The sequence below is a fragment of the Neopelma chrysocephalum genome, unplaced genomic scaffold, assembly GCF_003984885.1.
Source record: "Neopelma chrysocephalum unplaced genomic scaffold, ASM398488v2 Primary Assembly neopelma1_77, whole genome shotgun sequence".
In the NCBI taxonomy this organism is placed as follows: domain Eukaryota; kingdom Metazoa; phylum Chordata; class Aves; order Passeriformes; family Pipridae; genus Neopelma; species Neopelma chrysocephalum.
Genome location: NW_020897738.1, coordinates 8,447,976 through 8,458,635, shown reverse-complemented (window position 1 = coordinate 8,458,635; position 10,660 = coordinate 8,447,976). Strand labels below are relative to the sequence as shown.

The 10,660-nt window shown below is 42.0% G+C and overlaps 1 protein-coding gene across 1 annotated transcript in view; it reads right to left on the bottom strand.

Annotated features, from left to right (window-relative positions):
• The window catches only part of TXNRD2 (thioredoxin reductase 2), a 27,173-nt gene that overhangs the window by 4,486 nt on the left and 12,027 nt on the right, over window positions 1–10,660 (bottom strand). The window contains exons 12-13 of the mRNA XM_027689425.1: window positions 4,867–5,003; window positions 315–410 (exon numbers count right to left, since the gene is read on the bottom strand). Coding sequence (XP_027545226.1) covers window positions 315–410; window positions 4,867–5,003 — 233 coding nt within the window. The remainder of the gene's footprint in view (window positions 1–314; window positions 411–4,866; window positions 5,004–10,660) is intronic.

Genomic DNA, 10,660 nt, shown 5'->3' with positions numbered 1-10,660 from the left:
CAGGGGGTGTTACTGGGGAACAGGGGGTGTTACTGGGGAACAGGGGGTGTACTGGGGACAGGGGGTGTTACTGAGGGACAGGGGGTGTTACTGGGGGAGCAGGGGGTGTTACTGGGAACAGGGGGTGTTACTGGGAACACGGGGAGCAGCTGCAGGACAGACCCAGCACCCTGTGCAGCACTGAGGATGCAGCTCTGGCACACACATCAGCTGCCAGAGCTGCACTGCAGAGCACAAAATGCAATTCCTTTAAAAATTCTTAAGGAAAAGCAGTGTAAGATGTTTATTATTGAAGGCAAGAAGCAAGGACTCACGTTGTCATAGTCCATGAGCTCTGAGGACTGGCCAAAGAGGCGCTGGGCCAGCAGTTTGCCTGCAGCAATGGCTGTGGGAGTCAGCTCAGGGCGGCCCTGAGGAGAGAGCACAGAGCTGCCTTTGAACTCACACACAAGCAGCATCCAAGGATTTCTCCTGGGACCACGGGCAGAGGAAGGCCAGAGCTTTGGAATTCCAGCCTGGCAGCCAGGGCTCAAACAGAGAAGGCAGGAATAACTTCTCTCCAAACATGCTTTTAAGTCTCTGAGTTCACTGTCTGTCTTAATGGAGGGAAAAAATGCCATGAATGTGTCAAATCTTTATATCTTATCATGTCACCTCTTGAAAAGCAGCACATATTCACATGCTAACCACTCAGTTCCCCCTTTCTCTCCATAGAAAGTCATCAAGAAACTTTTCAGATGGTGCTTTTAAAGCTGGAAGAGCCTGGCATAAAGCAATAGTGTTTTTATAACATCAAACTGTTTAAAAAAAAATTGTCTGACACATTTTTACAGAACCCAGGCACAAAACACAGCTATTTGTAGGCACTATTGCTGACTTCCTAAGCTGGCCCTGGGTTGGAGAAGTGGAGCTGGTCCTGGTCTCAGGTTCTGCTATTACAGGGGAGCTGAAAAGGGTTGGTATTGGCAAATACTGATTTCCTGGGACTGAAAAATGGAACAACAGCAGGGTATGCCCAGGACATGCTCCAGTTCAAGCCATGAGCTCATCCCAGACATATTATCAGGATGCTTGTCTGACATGAGGGAAGAGGTCACCAATCCCAAAGGAATGATGTGGAGACACAAGAAAGGCATAACTGAGAAACTCCCCTGTGGGACAGCATGGAATGCTTTGTGAAACGTGGGAAGTTTGGATTCATACAGATCCTATTTAGGTGCAACACTTGTCATGCTCCTGCAAAGCTCAATTTGGAGGCAATCGTTAAAAACTCTCAAAACCAGTTTTCAGCAGAAAATAAGAATTCCCCACTACACACATTCAAAGTTTTCCACTCATTACCCTAAAGTTTTTTAGCATTTACTACAATCCAATCTTCTCTCCCAGCTTATCTTTTTTTGCAAGTTGCTAGATAGACTCTGGTATTAGCTACCATATCCTTCAATACACATACCATTACCTGCATGTTAGTGTGCATTTATGCTTTTGTCTGTACTAATAACCACTTCAAAGTCTACTGCAAAAAACCAAACTGAAACATTATGTCTAAGCTGATAACAGAAATTACAATTCTAAATGTTAATGAAGACTAATCTGTTTTTCCTCCACAGCTCATGACCAGTCACAAAACTGCAAGCCTGTCCCTTTCTTCCCCCAACATCCATCAAGTCACAATTTTTTAAACCCAGCATTTTGACTTTAAAGTCTGTAAATATCATTTACCAGATGAAATTTGCCATTTGTTTTTTCTTATACGCGTTTGCCTGAACCATGGCTGCCAATCACTTGTGCAGCAGGAAATACAGATGTTGTTTTGGCATTCCAGAAATGAATAGAAGATTGGAACGAGAGATAAAACTGTGAAAGCACCGCCATGCATTCCATAAAACCCAGCTAATTACTAAAACATCCATGCAGATAAAGCCCAATTTCTCATAAACAATGACTTAAAGACCTTTCTCGGTAAATATTTGAAATTAACATTCACTTTGCAGTCATGTGTAGAACTACCCCACTGATTATTATGGATACAACTTGTTCATAAGAATCCTCCAATGTATTATAGGTTTAAAGGAGATGGCTCCTAAGAGAGTTTAAAAAGCTTTGAAGTGATGTGTATTTGTTCTAACACAACTCTTTTTGGTCTCATTTCCATTCAAAGCAACATACTGTACATTCCACCTTCTCTACACATCTTTGTTACAAACCCTTTGAAATCTGACAGATGTAGAGCGGCCTGACCATATGACAAACCTCCTCCTGAGAGTGTCTTTCTGGGCTGTGCCGAGCTTTTCAACAGCAACACTGCTGCAGGGAGGATCTGAACACAGGGAGTTTGGATCAGCACTGAAAAAGAAATTCAAACTGAAATTCCAGCTTGATCTTCCTCACCCTGATCAGAGAAGATGAAAATGCCACAATGAAATTTCACATGGCAGCTGAAAACAATATTTTGTCTAAGCCTGAAAAATGTTTTTTGAGGGTAGTTTTTTGAGGTAGATTCCCTCCCTCCCCCTTTTCTCCAAATGAACAGCTTGGATAACATTAGGATTCCATTTGTCAGACAAGGGTGCAACAAGACACCCATGCACACATAGTTTCCCATTGGTACCAGCTGGGTATGGCTCCCAAATGAAAACAATCGTTCTGAGTGATCAGACCCTGCCCTGTCCCTCTGTTCTGAGTGATCACAACCTGGCCTGACCCTCTGTTCTGAGCAGGAACCTGGGGAAAAAATAACCTTATTCTTCTGCTGACTCTCAGGGATCCCTGATGCTCCCTCAGAGGAAACAAGATTCCCCTTCCTTTGCTCTTTGGGTAGGTCACACCCAGACAGGACCACACCTCGAGCTCTGCAGCTTTTGTGGTTCCCAGCAGGATGCACTCGATTCTCCAGTGTGTGTGCTTTGAGATGGGCACCAACACAGAACTTCATTTTACTGCTGGTTCACATGCCAATGTGATTTATTATCTGAATTAATTCTGTTAAAAAAAAGAAAAGCCTAAATGGATTTAAGTATTCAAATAAAATAAACTTAATTGCTTAGCAAGTGGAATTACACAGCTCACAGTGTGCTGGAGTCAGATAAGATAGTGGCAGTAATTCCTTTTATCTCTAAACACTTTAAATGTATGATTAGTACACCATGATTTCTTTAATTCCCTGTATTGAGCCCATATGCAGATAAAAGCTTAAGAGAGTATTTCTACAGAGTACCTGATTTAACTCTTCGTTTTTCCCCAGTTGTACACTGGACACAGCATAGAGCTGTGTTGCTGTTTTTAACATGTCCATTTAAAAGTGTCTATTGAATAACTCAAGTTCAAAAATCTGCACTAATAAAGACAAAAGCAGGAAAAGGAAATCCAACTTTTAACAACAAAATAAAGATGACAAATAAATGAATACAATATTTTTTAGATCCAGAGTAAGAAAGAGGAGAGCATCCTGCCTCCAACTTTATATTCCTTACTTAACCAAATCCTCAAAGGGGAGAAGACAAAAAGCACCCAAAAGGAAATGACTTGCCCAAAATAACACTGCAGATTGGCAGCAAAATAAGCAGCAGAATCTAAGCCCTGTCAGCATTGCCTCTAACAACTGCTTCTTGGATGGAATCAAACAGAGAAGTTTGGAAAGCAGGAGGCCCAGGCAAGGCATATTTATCAGGGACAAGCAGGTGTAGGAGGCCATTGTGAGCAAAAAGTGGACTTTAGGAAACATCCCAGAGCAAGAAGTGACAAGTACAGAGGGAACCTGCATGTGAAGTGAAAAGAAAGGACAGGAATTCTACACAATCCCAAAGCTCTGAGTGACTGGACAGGACAGAAGCTGTGCAGAGTAAAAAGGAAAAAAAAAGGAGAAACAGCTAAAAAGGAAAGAGTTCTAACACAATTTAAAAGGAAATGGCAAGTCATTCCCAAGAAGATGGAGATGGCCAGGAAGAAACACATGTCCACACAGAGGGAAGAGGTCAGGAGTGGTGAGCAGATTTCTGTGATTTCAGTGTCTCGGGCAGTTCCAGAGCCCAGTCAGAGATTTGCAGGGCTATTCCCAGGACATCATCTAACCTGGTACATCTCTTCCAAAACTCAGGGCACCTGTAGGGTTTATATCTGAGAGACCCTTCAACCATTTAAAACATGGCAGAATGAGAAATCTTTCAAAGGTCTCTAAAATTATACTATACATTATGTCTGGATATTGCTACAGTATTTAGATTATATTGCTTTGGTTATAATGTCCCCTCCTTAAAAACCAACCAAACAAATCCCCATAACTCACGTTTCCTTGGCATAATCATTCACAAATCATGAACAGAAGTCAAAAGCATTTAGTATTTTCAGCAATTACTTTTTCTTATTCTAGAGGAAGATACTTTTGTCAGAAGTATTTTGCACCAGGGAGCTGAAAAGCTGTCTTGTGTTTGGTCTCATTAACACCCAAAATACCACCCATGGAATTACAGAACTTGCCACAGTCATTCCCACCGAGTGTGCTCATCTCCAGAAGGCAAGAACTGCTTTCACTCAGCAGTCACAGGCAGCTTTAAGTCATGTGTCTGAAGTGACAAAAACATTATTAGGAAGATAATTGAAGTGATAAAGACATCATTATTAGCCTCTGACCAATGATGCATTCCCTGATAAACATCAGCAATAATCTCCCATGCTGAGACACTTCACAGGATCCATGTGAAGGAAACGACTGACCCAGGTCCTGGCACAAACACCACAGCTCTGCCAAAGGGAAAAGTGCAAAACACCGAGATATTTGCTGGGCATGACGACATCTGGGGACTGGTTATTAGTCAGGAACAAAGTTGGCTTCCTGTTATTGTAAAATAGTTTATGTAGACTCAGTACCTCAGTTATGTCTCCAATTGCATAAATGTGAGGAACAGAAGTAGCTTCACTGGCATCAACAATAATCTTTCCAGTTTCAGAATTAGTTTTCACTCCAACTGTCTCCAAATTGAGAGTTTTAGTGTCAGGGGCTCGGCCTTAAGGGGAAAAAAAGAAAAAGAAATGAAAGCTATTGAAAAGCATCTGCAGTGTTAATCTAAAAAGCTGGTATCCTCCACTGTGGGTTTCCAAGAACTTCACATTATGTAACAGCCCAAGCACAAACATGACAAAACTTATACTGGGAAAGCTGCAGGGGTGGCAAGTATGGATATGAATTCCTTTGTTCAGAGGAGCTCAATCACTATTGCCTTTGCTCACACTATTCCAGAGGAAGTTATCCTTTAGAAATATGGAGGACAACACCCACTGCAAAAAGTGCCAAACACACATGGTTTATAATTTATTGAACATTCTAAATTCAGTTTCCTAATGTAGCATGAATATACATATAACAGCCAAGTAACTTCCCCACTGGGAATTTCCCATGAGCACTGACTGAATGGCACTCAGTGCTAACAGTGTGTTGTGCACACTTGTTGACAAAAATTACTCATAATGCTGTTCAACATTAAACATTCCTAAGTCCCCTTTTCTTGTTATCTGAACACACTTATCTTAAAGCTTTTTTAGTTCCCTCAGTTTGGATGACAAACTGTATCAACTTTGCTCTCAAGTCCTCAGTGCTGAGTTAGTTAGCTCAAACTCTGTATTTGAGCTATTTCTGTAGAGTTTAGAAATAGCATTTTAAATGCATTTAAAAACACATGAGGCAACTCCTACCAAGCCTACATTTTATTACATCTTCCCCTTCCAATGATGTCAAATTATCTCATCTTCAACAAACATACTTCTGTAGTGTTTTCTGCATAGTTACCACTTAGACCACTGAAGTCTTATCACTACACTGAGCTTTCTATCGAGTAGTTCAGGAAGCAATTTCTGACCCAGAAATTGCTATCTTAAATCCTACCCAACTTTTCCAATGCATTTGAATTTAATAAACACAGTGAAATAACCAGGTACCCCCAAAATCTGCAAGGATGCACAGAATCACATAAAAACGTTTCCTGAATATATCCACATTATTTGCTAGCATTGCATCTGTTTTGAAGGCTTTAAATGACTGTGGATTTGTGTCCATTTCTGGGTCTCCTTTGCGTGAGTCAGGGGCTGTGTTTGATGTTAACACAGAGCTATAGCAAAGCAAAACAAAAAGGGAAACGTGTTCTCATTAGGAAAACAAGCTCTTTGATGTTAATGTAGGAAATTATTAAACAAAAGGAAAACCTGGCTTGTCAATACAGAGCTAATTATATGTAAACATATGATTCACTGCTTTCTACATCTGCCATATAGGCAGGCCCCTCAAACAATGTCCCATCTGAGTGCCCCTGTAAAGCCTCCTGTGTATGAATTTCATCTGGAGAACCCAACACTTCCTCTGGGAGCACTGACTGAAGCTGTCGGCACTCGGCTATCTGTCTGTCTTCCCTCCTCCTGTCCCCCTGGGATGCTGATCTGCTGTTCCTTCTCTGCCCCCTGCTCCCCAGTCCTGATGCTATCAGGCAACAAAAATAATAAACCTCCAGGACCTTATCTTGGCTCGGATGTGAAACAACTTCCTACCGTTGTATTTCTTTGTGTATTGAGAGTAAAGCCTGGGTATTCTGCAAATGGACAACTAATGGGGTTTTCTAGTTTCCCCTTTTTCCTGCCAGGCAGAGCCAAGAGAAAAGCTTAGCACGCAATGGCAGGCACTGAAAGAGGAAAAAAAACCCAACTGTCAATAGAGTCACTTAAAGACCTGTGACAACAACAGATGAGTTTATCAAATCTGCAGGATAACACTTAACCTTTCCATTCCAGTCTATTTTAACATGTGTACAGCTTGGTATTAATAGCTAGGAGTTAAAAAAAATGTGCTGCTACTCATAGTGAAATTTCTCTCTCAATTTTACTGCCTAAATATTATTTCTGAAAGCAAAAACGAAACTTTAAAACACTGAACTGAAGCTTTATTGGCCTTTAGCCCCACGCTGGCCCACCTCCATTAGTCAGAATTACACTTACTGATCTTGCTGCATCTCAAATCCAGTAGCTTAGGGTCATGATTAGACAATGTATCTTGTGAAGTTTTAGTGCCAAATTCAGGAAATTCTGCTATTTCCCAACATTCACTTACATGTATCATAGAATCAGTTCTCACCATTTCTTAGTAGGACACCCATTTCACACCCACAGCTCCTCAGTGTTTTTACATCTACAGCTTCAAGAGAGCATGACTTTACAGCTTGTTTCTAAAATCCAGAGGACAATACCTATACCAAATCCTGCCAAGGACACAACCCCATCCTTCCCCTAAAGTCAGCACCTGTGCTTTTACTTGATGATGTCCCCTGCCCTGAGACTACCAAAGAACAGGAGTGTATGATTAGACACAAGATTAGATTTAGCATAATATTTTGGCAAAATATTATGCCAGACATTTAGAAGAAAGGTCCAATGAAATCTTACCCTTAAAAAGGTTATCTGCCTCCTGCACTTGTTACACATCATCATCTCACCTTTAATAACCCACACATTTACCACACAGCTGTGGAAACCACACACATCCCTGCTTTCAGTGCCTGTCCCCATTTGCTTTTAACTTTAAAAGAAAAAACAGCTTTTGGATCTGTTTTTGTAAAGTCTAAGAGCGTGGCTTCCTAAGGGGGCTTTTAGCCAGTTCATCTCCAGGGAGTGCCAGGAGAGTGGCTGAAGCACCACCTCAGGTGTGTGCTGGGCTGGCTGTGGTGGGATGTGGCCTCTCTGTGCCATCCCCTGTGCAGGGCTCTGGGGTCACACTCACTTGGGAGAAACCAGAGGAATAGGCCCAGCCAGGTAAGGATCAGCAGTAAATGAGTGATGGCACACTCTTGCATCCTGTAAGATTTCCCAGGGTGATAAAGGTGCAGCTGACAGCAAAATTTTATAATGGGTCTTCCACAGTTTCTTAATCACAGAAGTGGGAATGTCTGTTTGCCTCCCAGCATTTGAAAAGTCCAAACTGGAGCCAACCATACATTTTATTGCAGATGGCCACTGTGAGGATACTGCAGGGGACAGGACAGTTCTTCTTAAACAAAGCTTAAGTCTTCTCCACTTCTCCCCTACACATTGGCATTTTGACACATCACTTCACAACTTTACCCAATCTGACCTCAGTTTGACCTCAATCAAAATCTCTGGGTTCCCAGTCTTGGTGCTGTCTCTCACCTTGTTTTGGGTGCCCGACACACTCCCCAGATTAGTTCCAAGACCACTTCCCTTTCCTCCTTCAAATGTCTCACCCCTGCACAGCTGACCTTCCTCGTGTCTGGAGAGGTGTCAGTGTGATTCTATTGAAAGTAACACTACAGCAACTCCAACCAAAGGGAAACCTCACAGCAACCAAAGGAGAACCTTACAGCAACCAAAGGAGAACCTCACAGCAACCAAAGGGAAACCTCACAGCAACCAAAGGGAAACCTCACAGCAACCAAAGGAGAACCTCACAGCAACCAAAGGAAAACCTTACAGCAACCAAAGGAGAACCTCACAGCAACCAAAGGGAAACCTTACAGCAACCAAAGGAAAACCTCACAGCAACCAAAGGGAAACCTCACAGCAACCAAAGGGAAACCTCACAGCAACCAAAGGGAAACCTCACAGCACGGGACAGACTTGTAGCAGTTCCATTTGTTTTGTTCTCAAGCTCCTGTACAAGGTAAAGTGGGCTGGAAACATTTTCTGAGCAGAAAGCTACAGTTCATTCTTACATTAATTCTCCCACACCAAGCTTGCTTTAACCAAAGGTTTTGTTTCAAAGGATGGCTCTGCAGTCTCAAAAACCAGCACCCAACCACCATTCCCTTTTGACATAACCTGCATTCTGCACAAAATGTCAGGAACTATACTGGTTTCAAGGAATTACTTTGGAGCATTTTCCACCATTTTTTATTTATTTATACCACCATTCAGGTAAAGGTTAGCCATCACCTACCAACTTAAATAGCACCTTAGTGCTGAAATAGTTCTCAATCCAAAACCTTCTTCACATGTAGATTAGAGGCAAAGCCTACAATACAACTTCTCCTCAACATGAGTGGGTGATTTTTGTAGTTACAAGCTGGTAAAATAAGTAGCACAAAATAAGAGTTACACTCAAAGTTTATGGGGGGGTTAAACAAATGAAGGGAAAAATACCATCCGGGTCTGTCAATGCAAACAAATGACCAGCACATTAAAAATAGCCTTGTTGAATAGAGTCTGACTGAATGTCATTAAAACTAGATATTGGGGGGAAAACTAAAAGCACTGGCTGATGTAATGGGAACGACAATTTTCATTACAATTCCAAAAACCATATCTTACCAAGACAGTAATGAATTTAAATTAATAAGAGAGGCAGACATGGGAAGCTCAGAACAAAGACCCAGCAAACCACGTCACATTAACAGTTGTCTGAGATCAACCAAGGTGCACCATTTTTCACTGAATAGTTCAAAGGTTAAAAACTGGATAGCAAGATTTTGTTTGCCAAGACAAACCTAAAGCCCATCCCCTTTTCTGTATGGCCTACAGGAGATCACAGCAATATTTTACCATATGGGACTTCTCAAAGAAAATCTCCAAACAAAATTTCTGTTTCCCTAGTTAATCCAAACCAGTGTGGTTGTAAGACTTGAAGAAAACTACTATTGAAAAAAAAAGTAATGTACTTAACCCTTTGTTGATACCGAACAGTGAGGATCTTATCTTACTGCACAGCAGAATAAATCCACCAAATGTGCAGAGGGACACAAAGGATGATCCCTTGACAGCATGAGCTGTGCAGCACCTGAGCCCCTTCAGCTCCATGCTGGGCTAAAGCCAGAGGTCCTTTCTGAAGCAAAGCTGATGTTGGTCAGACCCACTGGTGCTCCTCTGAGCTGACAGATGCCCTGGAACTTGGGAATGGTTGTTCCACTGCTCTCATCAGGGAGAGAACTCTTTTTGTAAAGCTAAACTTAAAATCTGCCACTGGTCATTGCTTTTTTGGTTGACAGTTTACCAACACACAGCCTCACATTCTCTGCCAAACCAACTCCAGGATTTTGGAAAACCTGCTCAGTTAAATCATCAATTCAATGTTGCTCCTCTGCACATTAAGATCCCATTAGAGATGGTTCTTTCTCGGTCTCTTTTCTAAGGACTTTGTGAATAATCAACTTTCAGTTCCAGCAGTGATCTTTTGCCATCTATTGCAAATTCCAATGGAAATATTCCTCACCAACTCTTTTTATACATTAGCTATTTGCAACTGCAGCATTCAGCCCACAGGTTTCAGCCCCTCCATAGCTGAAACAAACCCACCCTACAAAGCCTGAGCTCCTGCACCTTTGTCCTGCAGCTCAGCACTTGCATCTGTTCCCAGAGGTGTCCATCTCTCCCTTTTCCCTGGATGAAGACCCCCCTGTTCACTCTGTACATGCACAAATTTACTACTTTGCACTCAGGTACATCAGGCATCTAACAGAGACATTTTCTGTGTGTCCTTAGGGGCAGGGGGAATAGCAGGGAACAGGAAAAGTTTATTTGTTTTTTTGCTCACTGTAGAACCGAGTCTCAAAATCTGATCATTTCAGGAGAATTCTCAAGAAGCAGAAGACAACACAGGCAAGACAGAAGGACATTGCTGAGCTAGACAGGCAGAATCAAATAAAGGTCAAGAATGAGCTCTTTCACTGAGCTG